General features: G+C 45.5%; 1 protein-coding gene across 1 annotated transcript in view; it reads right to left on the bottom strand.

Annotated features, from left to right (window-relative positions):
• LOC139317567 (paxillin-like) overlaps positions 1-5,216 on the bottom strand; it is an 83,582-nt gene extending 78,366 nt beyond the window's left edge. The window contains exon 1 of the mRNA XM_070944663.1: positions 5,043-5,216. Coding sequence (XP_070800764.1) covers positions 5,043-5,216 — 174 coding nt within the window. The remainder of the gene's footprint in view (positions 1-5,042) is intronic.
• Positions 5,217-20,480: the final 15,264 nt, after the last annotated feature.

Genomic DNA, 20,480 nt, shown 5'->3' with positions numbered 1-20,480 from the left:
ATGCTCCAAAAGCTTCAGGGGGCCAAGAATGGCAACTAGATTTTTGACTTGGAATGTTAATGGCCTAAATTTTATTTTATTTATTTATTTATTTTATTAAATTTGTATACCGCCCTACTCCCGAAGGACTCAGGGCGGTGAACAGCCATAAAATAAAACATATAAATACAAAATTTAAAATAGAGATAAAACAAATTAAATAAATTTGGCTGAACCATTTTAAAACCCCAATAATTTAAAACCAAATTTAAAATTCCCATTTAAAAGAGGAAAAGTTTAGGTCAGACCGGCTTGCTGGAATAGGAACGTCTTAAGCGTGCGACGGAAGGTACGCAGATCCGGAATCCTCCGTATCTCGGGGGGGAGCTCGTTCCAGATAGTAGGTGCCCCCACAGAGAAGGCTCTCCCCCTGGGGGCCGCCAGTCGACATTGTTTGGCCGACGGCACCCGGAGGAGCCCCTCTCTATGGGAGCGTACTGGTCGGTGGGAGGCTATTGGTGGTAGCAGGCGGTCCCGTAAATATTCCACAAAAGAGGAGAAAAATATTTCATTATTTGAAACAGTTTAAAAATGATGTAATTTGTTTACAAGAGACTCATATTAGAAGTAAAGATCAAAAATATTTAATAAATGGAAGGTTAGGTATACATTTCGTTGCATCTGCTCCTGAGAAGAAGAATGGTATAGTTATATACCTAAAAAAAGATTTAATTGCCAAATTAATTGAAGCAGATGATCAAGGAAGATTTATAGCAATTGAACTTTTAATAAAAGGAGAAAAAATACTTTTAATTGGAGTCTATGCACCGAACCAACAACAGGAAAAATTTTATAAGCTTTTACATTCCAAGTTATTACAATGGGATTATAAATCATGTATTTTACTGGGCGATTGGAATGGAGTTTTGGACACTAAAAAAGATAAGAAGGGGCTCTTGCAGAATATCTCAATGCGTTCAAGATTGCCAAAATCGTTTTTTGAAATGATGGATGATATGGAGTTGAGAGATATCTGGCGAGAGAGGAACCCCGAAGAAAAAGACTTTACCTTTTTTTCTGATAGACATCAATCTTTCTCTAGGATTGATTTTATATTAATTACTAATGATCTTTTTTCTAGGGTGAAGAAGACGAAGATCTGCCCAAGAGTTTTAACGGATCATAGTCCAGTTTGGATGGAATTAGAGTATGGAAAGGGATTTAAGAGGTCTTGGAGGTTAAATGAAAATCTGTTTAGATATGAGGAAAATGTAAAAGAATGTAAAAAATTTATGAGAGAATTTTTCATTATAAATATGCATAAGGGTACATCTATGGAAATGGTTTGGGATGCAAGTTAAGCATATATGAGAGGTATTTTGATATATTTGAATAATAAACATAGACGTAAACAGGAAAAAAAAAGGAAGGACTTAGAAGAGGAAATTAAAAAAAAAGAACAAGCTTTGATATTGAACCCAGTAGACAAGAAAATAAAAGAGGCAATTAACTTATTGCGAAGGCAATTTAATATGTTAATGGCAGATCAGGTCGCAACTAATTTGCAATATGCTAAACATAATACTTTTTGCAATGCTAATAAACCAGGGAGATGGTTAGCATATTTGTTAAGGAAAAAACAAAAGTCACGGACCATAGAGAAAATAGAATATAAAGGTAAAGAGGTTTATCAGCAAAATATGATTAAAAAAGCATTTTTAGAATTTTATGCGAGGTTGTATGCTAGTGATAAAATTCAAAGTATAGATATAGATAGATACTTACAGAAAGAGAATATTCCTACAATTACAAAAGAGCAAAGGGAGGGTCTAAATCAACCAATAACTTCCGAGGAGATTATGCTTGCAATTAAGCAGTTGAAAGTGGGTAAAGCTCCTGGGACGGATGGTTTGACAGCCGCTTATTATAAACACTTGCAGTCAGAAATGGTGGGACCACTCAAAGAATTATTTACCAACATACAATCGGGAGGAGTTGTACCCCCATCCTGGAGGACAGCTTATATTTCTCTGATTCCCAAGGAGGAGCAAGACCATACTCAGCCAAAAAATTATAGGCCTATATCACTTTTAAATACAGATTACAAGATTTTTGCTAAAATACTAGCAAATAGGTTAATGACAGTCATGCAACAAATGATTCATAATGATCAAACTGGTTTTATAAATGGTAGACAAATGAAGAGTAATGTAAGGCAAGTTGTTAACCTATTGGAGTATTTGGGGAAGAACAACCAAATCCCTGCGGTGCTGATATTTCTTGATGCGGAGAAAGCATTTGATCGATTGAACTGGCAATTCTTATTGAAAATAATAGAAAAGATGCAGTTTGGAGAATATTTTACACAATCTATTAATGCAATATATCAGAAACAAAGAGCGCAAATAATAATTAATGGTAGTTTAACAGATACTTTTAACATAGAAAAAGGAACGAGACAAGGATGTCCTTTGTCTCCATTATTGTTTATCTTGACCTTGGAATTTCTGTTAAGTAAGATATGTGGGTCGGACAAAATAAATGGAATTAAAATTAGGCAGTATGACTACAGATTACGAGCATTCGCAGATGACTTGGTTGTTACTTTAACCCAACCATTACAGTTGGTTGTAGGTTTAATGGACATAATCAATATGGACAAGTATCTGGATTTAAAATAAATGCAGGGAAAACTAAGATAATAACTAAAAATATGACTACAAATCAAAAAGATGAATTAGAAAGACTAACAGGATTTGAAATTGTAAAAAAAGTTAAGTATTTAGGGGTCTATATTATGACATCAAATGCGAAATTATTTAAGCATAATTATGATCCGTTGTGGCAAAAAATACAGAGAGAGATGGAAAACTGGAAAAAATTACAATTATCCTTGTTAGGAAGAATAGCAGCAGTAAAAATGAATGTTTTGCCTAGGTTTTTGTTTCTTTTTCAAATGATACCAATACTTAAAAAAGATGAAAATTTGAAGATATGGCAGAAGGGTATTAATAATTTTGTCTGGGCAGGGAAGAGACCGAGAATAAAACAAAAAATAATGCAGGATATACGTGAAAGAGGAGGTCTCAAAATGCCCAACCTAAGACTATATTATGAGGCAGCTGCTCTGTCAGCAATTAGTGACTGGATGAACTTAACAGAAGAAAGAATATTGAATACTGAGGGATATGATTTGGTTTACGGTTGGCATGCTTATTTATTATATGATAAGAAAGTGGATAAGGCTTTTAAAAGTCACATATTAAGGAATGCTTTATTGCGTGTCTGGAAAAAGTATCAGTATAAATTCAACTATAAGTTACCAATATGGGCAATACCCAGACACGTGATAGAGAATATAAGTGTAGAGCAAAAACAAGATGTGATTACTTATAAAGAGCTTCTTAATAAGGAAGGAGGTATACTACAATTAAAATCTTTGAATCAACTAAGAGAAGAAAGGATAATTCAAACATGGTTTCAATATGTACAGTTGCAAGCTAGATGGAGAGAAGATCAGAAAATTGGTATTTTGCAGAATGAGGAGAATTTGGTAAAACAGATTAGAGATCAAAGTCAAATGCATATAAAAAGGTTGTATAATGCATTGGTAGAAATAGATTCAGAAACGGAGTTAGTTAAGGACTGTATGATAAAGTGGGCACAAAATATTGAAGAACCAATAATGATGGAAACGTGGGAAAAAATATGGGTTAGAAATGTAAAGTTTACGCAAGCCCAAAACCTAAGAGAAAATTTTTATAAAATGTTTTATAGATGGCATCTAGATCCCAAAAAGCTAGCCTGTATGTATCCAAGTTTGCAACCTAAGTGTTGGAGATGCGAATGTGATGATGCCACGTATTATCATATATGGTGGACATGTAAAAAAATTAAGGCATTTTGGATAAAAATATGGTGGATTATCCAAAATATTCTCAAAAAGAAGATAAAATTTATTCCACAGTTCTTTTTGTTAGGTATAATTACAGATTGTACTGTTATAGAGACTAAGTTGATTTTAAATTTAATAACAGCAGCCAGACTCTTGGTGGCACAGTATTGGAAGAAGGAAGACTTGCCTACTATTGAAGAATGGACACTAAAAGTAGTGAACTTAGCAGAGATGGCTATAATCTCAGCGTATTTGAAGGACCATTCAAACGAAAGATATATATCGGAATGGAGAAGATGGATTGACTATATTCAAAACAAATATCAGACTAAAAAGTTCCAAATAGCTTATGAATGAAACCAATATTTTCTTTTTGAATTATGTTTTGTTAGTTGAAAGGGGAGTTAAAGAGCAAGAGGGAGTTTGGGGACTACAGAAAGTTAGCTTATTTTAGCTTATGTTTGTTATGCTATACCCTGTTTTTGCTCTGGGAAGTCTAGGGTGGGGGTGGGGGGAGGGGGGTTGGAGGGAAGTGGGGGGAGGAGGGATGGGAAAAATTGCTGTAATACTTGTTAAAACTTTTTAATAATAAAAAAAAAGACGGCGTTTGAGGCCTGGAGACATCTTCTGGAGGGGGCCCGGCATCAAATTGAAGTCTGGATGGACAACAAAAACTTGGAGTTCCTGCAGACCACCTGGAAACTGAACCAACGCCAGATTCAGTGGTCCATCTTCTTTGCCCAGTTCAATTTTTGCGTTACATACATCCCCAGTGGTCGCAACCAAAGGGCAGATGTGCTCTCGCGGAAACCAGAATATTCCCACATTCGAAGACCCGCTTACGCTCCGGACAGTGTTGCCTGTAGAGTCTTTCTCTGTGGTTCAGGAACCAGTGGATTTACGGGCTCAGATACAGGAAGCGCAGCGGCACGATGCTTACGTGGAGCAACGGAAGGAAGAGATAGGGCCCGCCTCTCCATGAAAGTTTACCGAGGAACTCTTGCGGTACCGCGACAGGCTATACGTGCCGGTGGGGCCGCTCCGGGGACTTATCTTGTCACAGTGCCATGATAATCCTGCGGCGGGGCACTTCGGCCTCTTTAAGACACTGAATCTAGTTTCTCGCACTTTTTGGTGGCTCCGATTGCGACATGATGTCCAGGCCTACGTCATGTCCTGTGTTCGCTGCCGACAGGCCAAGTCGGTAACAGGAGGCCCCTGCCCCAGGGCTGCTCCAGCCATTGCCGACACCAGAGAGACCCTGGGGTGCCATTTCCATGGACCTCTTGATGGATATGCCTCTGTCTTCTGGATTCACGACCGTGTTTGTGGTGGTGGACATGCTGACGAAGATGGCGCATTTCATTCCATGTTGTGGGTTACCAAGGGATCGTGCCACCACCCACATGTTTATCCAACACGTTTTCCAGTTGCACGGCCTACCTGATAGGGTCGTATTGGACAGAGGGGCTCAATTTACAGCCCAGTTTTAGAAAGGGCTGATTATGGCCTTGGATGTGAAAATCTGCCTGTCGGCGGCACATCATCCGGAAACTGACGGCGGGACTGAGAAAGTTATCGGCATTCTGAAGCAATACCTGCACTGCTTCGTGAACCAGCAACAAGACAATTGGTTGGATTATTTGGCAGTAGCAGAGTTCGCGTTCAACAACTCTCAGCACACCTCCACGCAAACGACCCCTTTCCTGGCCAATGTGGGATATCATCCTCAGTTCTTTCCCCTCATGCAACTTGACTCCCCGGTGCCGGCAGCTAAAGACTATCTGTCCAAGTTGCAGGCCATCCATCAGTTGGTGCGATGGTATCTGGAGAAAGCCAAGGAGGACTATAAAAGAGTTGCGGACAGATCTCGCCAGGCGACGCCACCGTTGGCTGTGGGGGGTCGGGCCGTTATACAGGTGTTCATGCAGCACCTCATTGGTCAGCTGCATGAACACGGTGGGAGCCCCTTGCAGCCCAAAAGGCATTACTCTGAACTGATAACTACCCAGGGGACAGTTAAAGATGGTCTTCCACTCATCCCTGGGCCTAATCCTCACCCTATAGTATGCCTCCAGGAGGTCCAGTTTCGTGAAAATCCTACCCTTTGCTAACCTGGCCAAAATGTCCTTCATGAGTGGCAGGGGATAAGGATGCTCTACACAAACTGCATTAAGGTCCCTGAAATCCACACATAAACGAAGCCCTCCATCCTTTTTCTCCCTGAACAGGACAGGAGCAGCCACCCTGGACCTGGCAGGCTGAATAAACCACCTCTTTAGGTTTTTGTCAATATAGGTCCTCATTTCTTTCATCTCCTGGGGGTTCATTGAGTACATTTTAGGTTTCGGGAGAACAGCCCCAGGGAAGATTTCTATCCCACAGTCAGTGGCCCTATGAGGAGGTAGGTTGTCACACTCCTGTTCATTGAAGATCACTTGCAGGTCTTTGTATTCCACAGGATAACCCACTTCCATGGTGGTGTTTACTGGCATCCTATTCCTCTCCCCTTCGGTGATTTGCTCTGGGAACAAACATCTGTCTTCGTGTGCCGGTGGTGTGGGTCCTATGCTGAGCTTCAGATGCCTGCAACCCCCCCCCCATATAGTGGGGCCCCACTTATCTAACCACGAAAGTCCAAGTACTATATCCACAGTTATCTTTGGAACAAAGACAAAGCGTCATGTCTCTCGATGGGCTCCTATCTCTAGGGCCATCCTCCCCATAACGTGTGGCAGATCGGCCCCCCCAATAATGACCCATCCGTTTGTTGGAATCTAATAGGTCGGGCCAACAGGTACAGAGTAACCCCCAGGCTGTCAGCCACCCCAGCACTTATGAGGCATCGGGTACAGCCAGTGTCTACAAGAGCTGTAAACTTGCGTCTCCCAGCAGCCTCAAGTACCACTGGGATCACAAACGGCTGGATGGGGTTACTCACCATGGGATCTACCTCCCCATCCTCCTCGCTGCCACTCATGTCTGGAGCCTCCTGCATAGGGTCTGTCATGTTCCCTGGGGTCGATGGCGTAGTTTGCTGAGTCCCTCGTGACGTCTCCGACCAGGATTTGATGGATTTCCAAGAGGTACTCTGCTTCAGACTGGGAGTTCCGGGTGATGGTCTTGTGGCCGTCGTAGTACACTCTGCCGCCTGATGCCCCAGCTTCCCACAGCGAAAGCATGTGAGTTGTGGCCTGGTCGGAGTATCTGTCCCCGTTCTCGTAACCAGAGCCTTAGTTCCTGATTCCAGGGGCTGATTTACTACCAGTTCTTTAGGCCTAAATGAGCCCTTTGGAGCACAAGAGACCCACATTCTGGGCAAACGGTCCTCCTTAAACTCAGTGTCTAATTCTATAGCAGCCTGATACCATGCCTGCAACCAGTGTGGTAAGCCTCGGCACATGCACACCTGTCTCAGTACTCGGTCAAGTCCCCCTTTAAAGTGGTGCACTAATAAGTGCTCAGGCCAGCCCTGTACCCGACCTGCCAAGTAGCGGAAGTCCTGGATGTAGTCTTTAACAGGCCGACCCCTTTGTCTAATCCCTAAAATGTCTCCTTCAGCTTGAAATGCTACAGTCTCATCCTCGAAACGTTCTTGCAGAGCGCCCAGGAAAAGGCCCAGGTCCCCCAGTTCCACCGCACGCTCTCCATAGAGGCTGGCCACCCACTCTACACCCTCATCCTCCATTACAATTGTTACTGCTATTACATGGTCCCACTGGGAGGGATAAAGGTGTCCATACCTATCCATGTGATTCAACACCTGGCCAATAAACAAAGCCACCCTCCCTGACTCTCTATTGAAGGTCACTCTAATAGCCACTGGGTCCCAGCGGCCCAGTACTTGCAGAGCTGGTCCCAGTCCCGCTACTGGTTGATGCATCTGATGGTCTCGGTAGCCCCTAAGGCCCTCCCCACCTAAACCACGACCTTCCCTGCCAACTCGTGCCTGTTCCACGGTTGGCCTACGGACTGCTGAGGTCAAGGCCTGCTGAGGTCAAGGCCTGCTGAGGTCAAGGCCCACTGAGGTCAAGGCCCGCTGAGGTCAAGGCCCAATGTGCTGGACACCACCAGGGGACCGGACACCTCTCTCTCCCAGTTGGTGTGGTTGAGGCGAAAGCTGGGGTGCAGAAGGGGTAACATGCCAACCACCACTTGGCCCCAGACCCCAGAACCGAGCAACCCCATACATTTCTTGCAGGACCTCAATGGTCTGGCTACCCACAGCCGTGGAGTAGCTCCAGTTGTCCTCCTCCAAGATTCTCCTCTCCCTCCATTGGGAAAAATGTGTGCCTGATGGTGTCAGGTCAGGACCTGCAGCAGTCGAGACCCAGGGCTCGCAATGCTCCAGAGAGCCCAACCACCATGTCCCAGCGACCCCGCGGCCTTCAGGTAGCCTCTCTGATGCCTCCAACGGCCCCTGGGCCACAGCTGGCCATTCCTTTGGTTGCACATCCATCATAGCCTCTGCCCCATCCTCCGGCATGCCCACCACAGTTACCTCTGTTGCTGCAACATATTCCTCCAGGTCTGCTGCTTCCAGACCTGGAATAGTTCCCTCAGCCATTGCTGTTTGAAGTGAGCTCCAACAATCTGTCAGGTTCTGTAAAGTATGGAAAAAAACCCCTCAGCATGCAAAAGCAGTAACCAAGTTTGTTTATCCTGATATCGGTACTAACTGACCACCTTAAAGTGTTACAGAAAGGAATCTTTGTTAGAGCTGACGCTCCATGCTCCCCATCACCCTTTAAGCAGCATACAGCTCCACCCCAGTGCAATCACTCAATTATCCAATTAACCTGTATCCTCCCTCTCCCTCCCCAATCCATCGCAAGCCGCTCCAGTTCCGTGCTGCTCCATCTTTCCTTAAAGTGATGGATGGTGAGAAACTGCTTCAGTGCATGCCCCTGAAGTCATCTAGCATGCGGCTGGGGAGTCGAAGTGAGAGGCATGCCTCAGGGCTGACAACCCAGCAGGCACACAGGAAGGGTTGTCAGTGAAAGCGTGCAGCAGCGGAACGATGATCCTCACATGAATGGCGGCCCCAAGTACCGTCGCAGGGCTGGGGCTGACAGCCTCTTTATTCCCCCTCGCTCCCGAGGCAGCCGGGTAGCACCACACGAGACCGTAGAGGCTTTATAGCATCCCGTCTCCTCATGTGAGAAGTGACCAAAGGGCCTTCTCGCCAGGAGTGCCACCCTCATTCAGATTCCCCACCTCCCTCTGGTGGCCCTTGGCCGAGCGCAGCTGCCCCACCAACCTAGGAGAGCAGCAGACCCGCTTCGGTGACACCACCACTACCTGCGCCCAAAATTTTTCAAGTCTTGAAATGTTTCTTAAAAGTCACCCCAAAGGGGTGAGCAAAGTAGGCTCCTTATCCTACATTCTCATTAGGGGTAGTCCTTGACTTATGGCCACAACTGAGCCAAAATTTCCATTGCTAAGCAAGATTTAAGTGAGTTTTGCTCCATTTTTTTATTTTCCTTGCCACCATTGTTAAGTGATGTTCAGTAGTAGTAAATAAAGAGGGAAATTGTATCTTGTTGAGGCCTTTGAGGCGAGCAGCCAGGAGGCGGGGCCAGGCATGGTAACGTTGGCCATGCCCACCCAGTCACATGACCACCCAGCCACACCTACCCAGCCATTCATTAGGGCAGAGAACCGGATGTTAAATTATTTGAATCCCACCACTGCATAATATCCATTTATCCAGAACCAGCTTCCATTTCGAGTCCTACATTCTAGACCTGCTAGCTTTTCACTCCCATTGCATATGAGCTGGGAATTATGGGAGCTGAAATCCAACTCAGCTGGAAAGCATTGAGTTGGGAAGGGCCTCTTGGACAATGTTGGTGTTAGATTGGTTCACCATCCCGCAGGGCAGTGTTTTTCAGCTTGGCAACTTGCAGATTTGTAGATTTCAACTCCCAGAATTCCCCAGTCAAGGATTCTGGGAGTTGAAGTCCATACATCTTCAAGTTGCCAAGGCTGAAAAACACTGCTCCAAGGGCTGCAATCCGGTGCCTTAACAGTTAACTCATAACTGTTAACTTACACCTTCCTGGTGTGAGATATGTGGGATCAAGAAGGGAGAGGTGGGTGGGTAATCACTGCCAGGGCAGGGGAGCAAAAAAGAAGCTGTCTCTCTGTGTGTGTTTGTGAGGTGCCCCCAAAGGAGGTCACACAGAAACTACATTCAGACAACTTGCTGCCGGGGGGGGGGGGGGGTCATGGTTTCCTTATAAAGTAGGATGTAAAGTGAAATTTGGATATAAGAGTGAAATAATACGGGGTTGGCTTGGATGATCTCTAAAGGTCCCTTGACTTGTTATTGTAAGAGACAGTTGCTGAGTTCAAAAAGTCAAACTTTCTCTTTCCATGTCAAAATGCAGAACTAAAAACCACATGGATCAGCATGAATCAGCTTTTCTGCCCAGCAACAAGGGGCCTAGCCATTAGGACTGATTTCACATATTTCCGTGTTTTGCTGCTTTGGAGACTATAAGAATGTGTGTCTTAAACAGAACTTTGTTCAGATGTTAGATGATTATATTTCTGTCTGAACCTTTTTGGCCAAAATAAAAGCTTTTCTTGATTTCGAAATCTGACTCCTTTGATTTTCTGCAACATTTCTGGCGAGCCAGGCAGGAGTTGGAGCAATATTTCGCTGAGGACGGCACAGACCAGCCGGTGCCCAGGAGAGGCCGTCTTGCCCAACCTTCAGGCGACACTGAGAGTTTTTCTCTGGAAGGAGGCAGACAACCCCCTCTGGGGTACTCGGTGGCTCCAACCGATCCAAGAACTAGACAAGATCCAGACAAGCCTATAAATAACGCTGGCTGAGAAAAGAAGATGCCTGCAGGCAAGTATTGTGGGAATTGTAGGCCCGCTCCTTGAGAGTGGAAGAGGGGGCCTGATCACCTCCCTGGGTCCAGGAACGTCCCTTCCTAATGGAACCGGCGTGTCCTAATGAAACTCTAGAATTGTGTGGGTGGTTAAGCCATTGCAGTTCCTATTGGTGACCATTGGAACATCCGACACCATAGGTCAGTGGCAGTGTCTTAGAAAATGGGTGGCAAAGGAAGTGTTCCCCGAACACCTCTTCAATGTATGTTGAAGAATTTTAAGAAAGGTTTCAGTGGGGATTATGGAGAACCCAAGGCCAATCAAGGTGACTTAAAGAAATTCTGTGAAAATGAGTGGCCAACATTTAATGTGGGGTGGAAGCCTGAGGGTAGTTTTAACCCTGACATCATTTCAAAAGTACATCAGATCGTAACAGACGCAGAAAGTGGCCACCCAAACCAGTACCAATATATTGACCAGTGGCAAATGGTAGTGAAACAGAACCCTGACTGACTTCACAAATGCCGAATAGAAGTCATGCGAGTCTGCATGGCTCGAGTGAGAGGAAATCCCAAATGTCAGGTCAGAAAGAGTCACCCTGAAAAGAAACCTATTTTAAAGACTTCACCCTATGAAGAGGAGAATCCCCCTCCATATGCCCCCCTTTATCAACCAGGACAACAGCCAAATGTCAACGATGATAATAGCCAAGTCCAAGAGGCAGTAAGGCATGAGGAACAGAAGGAGACACCTAATAGTCAAGTCCAAAAGGCAGTAGAGCATGAAGGACAGAGGGAGACACCTAAGTTGGAAAGGGCTTCTTGTAAATTCCCTCCTCTGTCACCCCAGTGGACTTCTCCCATTGCTGCCTGAACCAGAAGCCAGTTCTTGGCCCCACTCCATCAAGTAGATCAAAGAATCATAGATGGTCAGGGCCAGGCAGAGATCCAGCCTCTGTTCCAGTACGTCCCATTTACTACAACAGACCTATTAAATTGGAAACAACATTATGGACCACTGTCAGCTAAACCTCAAGAGGTTGTGGACCTGTTTAAAGTCATTATAAAGACCCACAATCCTACCTGGCAGGACTTGGAACAGTTGATGACCACTCTCCTTAATGGTGAAGAGAGAGAGAGATTAAGTAGTGCCATTGGTAAAATTTTAAAACCCATGGACGGGGGAAACCTCTAGGCTATATTAGCCCAACGGTTTCCAAGATGGGACCCACAGTGGGACCCCTATAATGACATGGTCTACCTCCAAGATTATCAGGCACTGATCCTTCAAGGTTTAGAACAAGCTGCTAAACCTCCAGTAAACATGTCCAAGCCTTCCTTGGTAATACAAGAGACTGAGGAAAGCCCCGAGGCTTTCTTTCAAAGGCTTGTTGAGACTTATAAGATATACACTCCAATCAATCCCCTGGATCCCAACAATGCCCGCATGTTAGCCATGGCCTTCATATCCCAGAGTGCCCCGGACATAAAGCGGAAACTCCAGAAGCAAGAGGGCACCTTAGGGATGAGCATGAGCCAATTGATGGAAATCGCACGTAAAGTCTATGTGAATAGAGACAAAGTGGAGGAAAAGAAGGAGGATGATAGGATGCAACGCAAGGCTGAGTTGTTGGCAGTTGCTTTGTCAAACAATTCCAAAGCCTGGGAAAGAGACAGGTGTAATTGGTGTAAGGAAAAGGGCCACTGGCAACAAGAATGTCCCAAGACACTTGAAGTCAAAATAAAAGGACTGGGATGTGGACAAAATAGAGGAAGAGGTCGTGGTCATTTGACTCGGGAGGTTATGATCTATGACACTGGTAAGATCTCATATTAAGAATTACCTAGTGGTGATAAAAGCAGCAAAATGCACCCATTTCGCTGCTTTTATTGCATCATCAGATAATCGCCCAGCCGCCCTGTTTAGGGTGACCTGCTCCCTGCTCCACCAGGAAGCGAGGGAGGACCCCTTGGAGGGAAGAGCCGAGGATTTTGTTCAGTATCTGTATGACAAAATCACTCAGATTCAGGAAGATCTGGACTCTGACTGGGTAGATCCAGCGGGGATGACGGAGGCAGGTCCTGAGAATGTTATCTGGGATGAGTTTGATCCTGTGACCCCTGAGGACGTGGACAGGATTCTGGGTAGACTGAACGCGACCACATGTTTGTTGGACCCATGCCCCTCCTGGTTAGTGCTGGCTTCCCGGGAGGTGACGCAAGGCTGGCTCCAGGGGATTATAAATGCTTCATTGGGCGAGGGTGTCTTTCCCGCCGCCTTGAAAGAGGCGGTGGTGAGACCTCTCCTCAAGAAGCCTTCCCTGGACCTGGCAGTATTGGCTAACTATCGTCCAGTCTCCAACCTTCGCTTTGTGGTGAAGGTTGTTGAGAGTGTGGTTGCACGACAGCTCCCCCAGTACCTGGATGAAAGGACGTATCTAGATCCATTCCAGTCGGGCTTCAGGCCTGGGTACAGCACGGAAACGGCATTGGTCACATTGGTGGATGATCTCTGGAGGGCTCGGGACAGGGGGTGCTCCTCTGTCCTGGTCCTGTTAGATCTCTCAGCGGCTTTTGATACCATCGACCATGGTATCATGCTGCACCGGTTGGAAAAGTTGGGGGTGGGAGGCACCGTACTACGGTGGTTCTCCTCCTTTCTCTCCGAGCAGTCGCAGTCTGTGTTGACAGGGGGGCAGAGGTCGACCCCAAGGCCCCTTATATATGGGGTGCCACAAGGATCGGTCCTCTTACCCCTTTTGTTCAACATTTATGTAAAGCCGCTGGGCGAGATCATCCGTGGTTTCGGGGTGGAGTACCACCAGTACGCTGATGACACCCAGCTGTACATCTCCACCCCAGACCACCCCAACGATGCCCTTGAAGTGATGTCCCGGTGCCTGGAGGCCGTACGGATCTGGATGGGGAGAAACAGGCTCAGGCTCAACCCATCCAAGACCGAGTGGCTGTGGTTTCCGACGTCCCGATATATTCAGTTGGTGCCATCGCTGACTATTGGGGGCGAATCATTGGCCCCCATGGAAAGGGCTCACAACTTGGGTGTCCTCCTGGATTCACAGCTGTCTTTAGAAGACGGCCGTGACCGGGAGGATTTTTCATCAGGTTCACCTGATCCGCCAGTTGCGTCCCTTTCTAGATCAGGACTCCTTACGCACAGTTACTCATGCCCTCGTCACCTCCCGTCTGGACTATTGTAACGCTCTCTACATGGGACTCCCCTTGAGAAGCACTCGGAGGCTCCAACTGGCGCAGAGTGCGGCCGTGCGGGTGGTGACGGGAGCAACATGGCGCTCCCATGTAACGCCTCTCCTGCGCGAGCTGCACTGGCTCCCAGTGGTCTTCCGAGTGTGCTTCAAGGTTTTGGTTATCACCTTTAGAGCGCTCCATGGCTTAGGACCTGGTTATTTATGGGACCGCCTGCTACCACCAATAGCCTCCCACTGACCAGTACGCTCCCATAGAGAGGGGCTCCTCCGGGTGCTGTCGGCCAAACAATGTCGACTGGCGGCCCCCAGGGGGAAAGTCTTCTCTGTGGGGGCACCTACTATCTGGAACGAGCTCCCCCCGGAGATACGGAGGATCCCGGATCTGCGTACCTTCCGTCACGTGCTCAAGACATTCTTATTTCATCAAGCTGGCCTGACCTAAGTTTTTCCCCTTTTTAAATGGAAATTTTAAATTTGGTTTTAAATTATTGGGGTTTTAAATTTGTTCAGCCAAATTATTTAATTTGTTTTATTCTATTTTAAATTTTGTATTTATATGTTTTATTCTATGGCTGTTCACCGCCCTGAGTCCTTCGGGAGTAGGGCGGTATACAAATTCAATAAAAGATAAAGAAAGATAAAGATGATTTTCAGAGAGGAGGAAAGGGAAGAGGAGTGCATCCCCATGGGTTCCAAGGCAGAGGGCAAAGTCGCTTCCAAGAATGGACGGAAGCCATAGGCCTGGCCACAGTGGATGAGAGGCCTGAAGACTGAAGGGGACCAGGGTTAAGTCAAGCCCCCCCCCCCCGAACCCTTGGTCCAAATGAAAATAGGGGGACAATAATGTAACCTTCTTAGTAGACACAGGGGCATCTAGATCTGTAATTACAAAGCTGCTGGCTCCCTTTTCTAATGATGTAATAAATATCCAAGGGGTTAATGGCTTCATAAATCATCGCCCCATGCTGAAACCCCTGAAATGTTCCCTAGATGGAAGAAATATAGAACACCAGTTTCTCTATATGCCTGAGTGTCCGGTTTCCCTTCTGGGTCGTGACATCCTATGTAAGAAGAGCCTTGGTAGTACAGGGGTTTAAGGCACCCTGTTATTAAGCTGGTTATTAAGACCAGCTGCCTGCAATTACTGCAGGGTTCGAATCTCGCCAAGGCTCAAGGTTGACTCAGCCTTCCATCCTTTCTAAGGTAGGTAAATTGAGGACCCAGTTGTGGGGGCAATAAGCTGACTTTGTATAAATATACAAAAGGATGAAGGCTATTGCTGAGCACATTGTAAGCCGCCCTGAGTCTTCGGAGAAGGGCGGCATATAAATCAAATTAAAAAAAAAAAAAAAAAGATGGGAGCTATTCTGTCCTTTGATGAAGACAAGATGTCATTAATAATGAGGCACCCCCCCAGATGAAATATGGTGAGTAATGTTGGCTCAAGAGGGTCAAGTCCCCAATACCTGGCAGGAGTTTGAAGTACCGGAGTTATGGGCAGAAGATAACCCACCAGGACATGCTGCACACCATGCTCCAATAATTATACAAATGAAGCCTCTAGCAGTGCCCGTCCGTCTTAGGCAGAAAAGTTATCCTCGCCCCATTACAAAGGCAATACAAGATCATATTACCAAATATTTAAGAGCAGGCATTCTAAGAACAATACAGTCCCCTTGGAACATCCGAATTCTACCCATACCAAAACCTGATGGTTCTCTTAGGCCAGTTCAAGACTTACGCATTGTGAATGAGGCCACGGTCACTATCTATGCTATTATGCCCAACCCATATACTCTTTTGAGTTTGATTCCAGCCTCGGCCAGTTGGTTCTCAGTGGTAGATTTGAAGGATGCCTTCTTTACCATCTCAATACATAGAGACAGTAAGAAACTGTTTGCTTTTGAATGGGAAGACCCAGTAACAGGTCGAAAGAGGCAGTATGCTTGGACCAGGCTTCCCCAGGGATTTATTTTATTTATTTATTTATTTATTTTATCATATTTGTATACCGCCCTACTCCCGAAGGACTCAGGGCGGTGAACAGCCAAAATAAAATACAACGACATACAAAAGTTAAAAAACTATTAAAAATAGATTAAATAATTTAGGCTCAAAAACAAATTAAAACATCCAATTTATCTAAAAAACATTTAAAACCCAATTTAAAAGCCAATTTAAAAGGGAGAGTTAGGCCAGACCAGCCTGTTGGAATAAAAATGTTTTTAGGGCGCGGCGGAAGATGCGTAAGTCTTGGATCCTCCGTATCTCCAGGGGGAGCTCGTTGCATATGGCAGGTGCCCCCACAGAGAAGGGTCTCCCCATGGGGGCCGCCAGTCGACATTGTTTTGAGCCAGGCTAAGATTCGATATTGGGATTGTGGAAATTGGGATCGTAGAAACACCCAGGAGCATAGAAGAGTCCAAAGGCAGATGCATGAATAAATGTGATAAATGTATTTATTCATATAACAAAACATATTAACTATGTACAAAGGCTGTCTTAATATCCATTAGGATAGGGGGCACACAGCGTGTGTGGCTACCCCTATCAAAGATCATGTCTCATGGAGAACAAACGTAAAAGAGAGCTTGGTGGAAAGGTTAGAGGGGGTTTTATACTCAGTGTAAGCCCCTCCTCTCCACATAGGGGTGGGGGCACTTTCTGCCTCCACTAGTATCTGTATGATATATGTGCCAATGGCTTGCAAATACTTGACAGGGATAAAACTCAAATATTAGAAATCCAAATCTTTGGTCAAGACAGAAGTGCCTCTTCCGTGCCAAGTGCTGAGATGACAAACGGTATTTGACGTAGGTACAGAATTGTAAAAGGGCAAACTGACCCTAAACAGATACATCCTGTTGTTTAATGTTTATTGCACCCCAAATGTCATGTAGATTCTAGAGAAGAAATACTGCTTTCCTTACTGTCCTCTTTACTGCTTGTGAGGTGCCTTTGAGCTCCTTATCTCCTTTTCTTATGTCTTGAGCTTCGGAGCTGGAAACCTGAGCCTGTGGGAACAGGGCTGTTATGTCTTTCCTAGAGATAGATTAAAGGGTAACTTCTACGTGTGAAATGCATCACTCTCTGTAATAATTTTGCCTTTAAACTGTATAAATACATGGCCAGAAGAAGCCATTGGCGTTCAGACTTTTTGTTTGCCTTTGGGCTGTTTGAACTGTGCACAATAAACTTTTTCCTGCATTGGAGAGCTGGGCCTAGTCTCGTTTCATTTCCTGCAACAGCTGGCAACTCCGGCCGGGACTAGGTGCAAGGCGATATTTCGCTGAGGGCCATTTCGACCCCTCAGGACCATTGGGAGGTCGCTCCTGAACATTCTCCAGGCGCCGCGGAGATACGTCTCCGGGAGACAGCAGCGACATCCCTATGGCCCCGACGGTGCTCTGATCGAGTCCAAGAACCCTGCGGTGCAGGAAAGGTGGTCTGAACAAATTCCTGGCCAGGAATCTACGGAGTGGGAGCGTTTTAAGTGAGTATATTGTAAAAGAATTGTACCTGTCTCATTTGAAGACAGACGGAGGGATTTGATCACTCCCTCGGACTCGGGGTGGCTACCCTAATGAAGTCCATGTCAGGTTGTGTGGGTGGTTAAGCCATCGCATTTCTCATTAGTGGCCGTGAGTTTCCGGGGCTATGAGTCGACGGCAGTGTGATAGAAGGGATGGGGTTCAGAGCGTGCCAAATACTCCGTTGGCATGCATGTTAAAAGGTTTTGACAAGTATTTTAGCAACCCTTCCTATCCGAAAGGATCAAAGGATCAATTAAAATTCTTATGTAAACATGTGTGGCCACAAAGGGAGATGGGCTGACCCCCTCCCCCTCAGGGATGGTTAAGGGAAGGAACAGTGGATAAGTTGTGGGGAGTGATTGTAGTGAATCAGGATAAATATCCTGATCAATTTCAATATATTGATCAATGGGTGAGAGCCCTGTTGAAAAAAGCTGAGGATTTATTGCAATGTAGGGCTGAAACAGTCGGGTTATGTGTATCTGAGCAGGCAGGAAAAGTAAGCGGGCTGCTGGAGGGAGCGGAGGAGGAAATCAGAGGCGTATGAGTGATCCTGGCGTGAAGTCAAGGGGAGTCATTCGCCTAGAGGTAGCAGTCAGAGTGCGGGAGAGGGGGATGATGAGGAGGAGGATGATTTGGAGGCTGTGGGGGCTGTAGGTGGAGAAGAAAGAGCAGGAGGCACGGATGAATAAAAAGGCTGGTTTGTTGGCAGGGGCACTGCGAAGTGGGATGCAAGGGTTTTTTTTTTCTCTCCCCCCCCCTTCCTTTGAAGGGAAGAAAGAGGAAAAGAGATGCTTTTTAAAAAAAAAAACTTTTTTCTCCTTTCTCTCACCCCCCACCCCTCCTCCTCTTTCTGTGAAGCCTCTTTCATTAACATATCAAAGCTATGCAGATACATTCTCCTTTCTGCTCTGAATACGTTTTATTTTTATTTTTTTCTTTTCTGGAAATTTTTGGAGGTTTAACAACGCTTAATTAAACCTGTACTCAAGATCCTGTTGCTTCGCCAGGCTGGGTTAGCAACATAATTTTACATTGGATGTTTTAAATTTCTGGGGTTTTAAATTGAGCCGAATCCATTTAATATTTTTAATTATTTTAAATAGGTGTTTGTCTTGTTTTTTTAAAACAAAATAGGCTGTACACCGCCCTGAGTCCTTCGGGAGAAGGGTGGTATAGAAATAAAATTACTTGGGAAAAGGAATGCCCAAGACAGATGGTGAGAAGTAGAAGGATGAGAAGAGTGGATTTTGGGTCAGGGATGCGTGGGCAGCTCTCTGGGAGAAGGGGAGAGCGAGGACAGAGGAGAGGTTTGAGTAGAAGGTTGGACAGACAAGTTCAGGTTGGGGTTTTGGTAGAGGATTTGGAGAGGGCGCAGGGCAGCAGAAAGCGGAAAGTATTGGATTGGCAGACATGACTTGGTCAGATTAAGGGGGACCAGGCTTGGAAGAACCCCCGCCTGAGCCATTAGTTACAATGAAAATAGGGGGTCAGTACAGAACGTTTTTGGTAAATATGGGAGCAGGAAGATCAGTTGTAAATAAGCAGATTGCAGCCCCCCGGATCCCATAAAATCCAGGTTCAGGGGGTATCAGGGCAGATTATGGGGTGGTAGGTCTTGAAATCAGAGATGTGTGATTTTAAGGAAGCTGAAATCCAGCATGAATTTTTGTACATTCCTGAGTGCCCTATTCCATTGCTAGGCAGGGATATGCTGAGCAAATTAGGGGCAACAATTTCTTTTGATGAAGATAGTTAGAGAATGACCATAAGGCATTCTCCGGAGGAGATTTGGAGGTTGTTTGATGTGCACTGAGGATAACCTGCCGGGTTTTGCAGCTCGCCACCCTCCAGTGGGGGTGGAACTAAAACCTGGAGTGGCGTCTGTGAGTAGAAGGCAGCGTCCCGTTTCTTGGGAAGCTATTTGTGCTATTTATGAAAGCATTCAGAGATTTGGAAGCGGGGTTTTTGGTGCCTATTTAGTTCTCCTGGAATACTCCAATTATCCCAATTAAACAGTCAGATGGGTCTTACCGCCCGGGGCACGGTAACTTTACACCCGGCCATGTCAAATCCATATACCCTGTTAAGTTTAATTCCACCCGGGCTGAGTGGTTTTCTGTTGTTGATTTAAGGGATGCATTCTTTCCAATTCCCATTCACCCCGTAAGCCAGTCACTGTTTGCATTTTGAGTGGGAGAATCCTTATACAGGAATGAAAATGCAATATACTGGGACTCGGCTGTCTCGGGGATTTAAGACCTCCCCCACGTTGTTTGGAATAGCGGTAGCTAGAGACTTACAGTATTATGTGCCTCAACAACCAGGAGACACAATACTGTAATATGTTGATGATGTTTGGATCAACAGGACTGACAGAGGATTTATGATGGGATAATACTAAGATGAATGCACAATGATGTTAGATTTGTTATTAGAGTGTGGTTATTGGGTATCAAGAAAGAAAGCTCAGTTGGTGAAAAGGAAAGTTAGATATTTGGGATACGATATAAGAGTCATCGAGCTTTAGGACCAGGGCGGAAAAGGGCGGTCCTGATGCTGGCAGGGCCCCGAACAAAAAGACAACTGAGAAGCTTTTTAAGATTAGCTGGCTTTTGCCGTAATTGGATCCCTAACTTTGCTTTGATGAGCCACCAAAGGAGCCAATGTGGAACCTCTTGAGTGGAAAGGGGGGGCCAAAAAAGCTGGCCCCACTGTTTGAAGGTGCTGGCTGCAAGTGCAGAATTGATTCAGAATTGTAATAAACTTACTTTTTCTTGTCCTATACTCATGCACTCCCCTCATGAGGAGCAGTCTGTGTTGGATACTAAGGGACATTTGTGGATTAGTGGGCAAAGGCTGACAAAATATCAGGCAATTAGGAGTGAGAATCCACAGGTGTGTCTGGTGGTGTCTAACCGATTAAATCCAGCAACTTTGTTGCCTATGGAGTCTGTTTCTGAGCATGATTGTTTACAGGTATTGGAGGTTTATTCCACCC

Source organism: Pituophis catenifer, unplaced genomic scaffold, assembly GCF_029215685.1.
Source record: "Pituophis catenifer annectens isolate HBS135680 unplaced genomic scaffold, rPitCat1.0.hap2 SCAF_5, whole genome shotgun sequence".
In the NCBI taxonomy this organism is placed as follows: domain Eukaryota; kingdom Metazoa; phylum Chordata; class Lepidosauria; order Squamata; family Colubridae; genus Pituophis; species Pituophis catenifer.
This window is presented reverse-complemented; position numbering and strand designations above follow the sequence as displayed.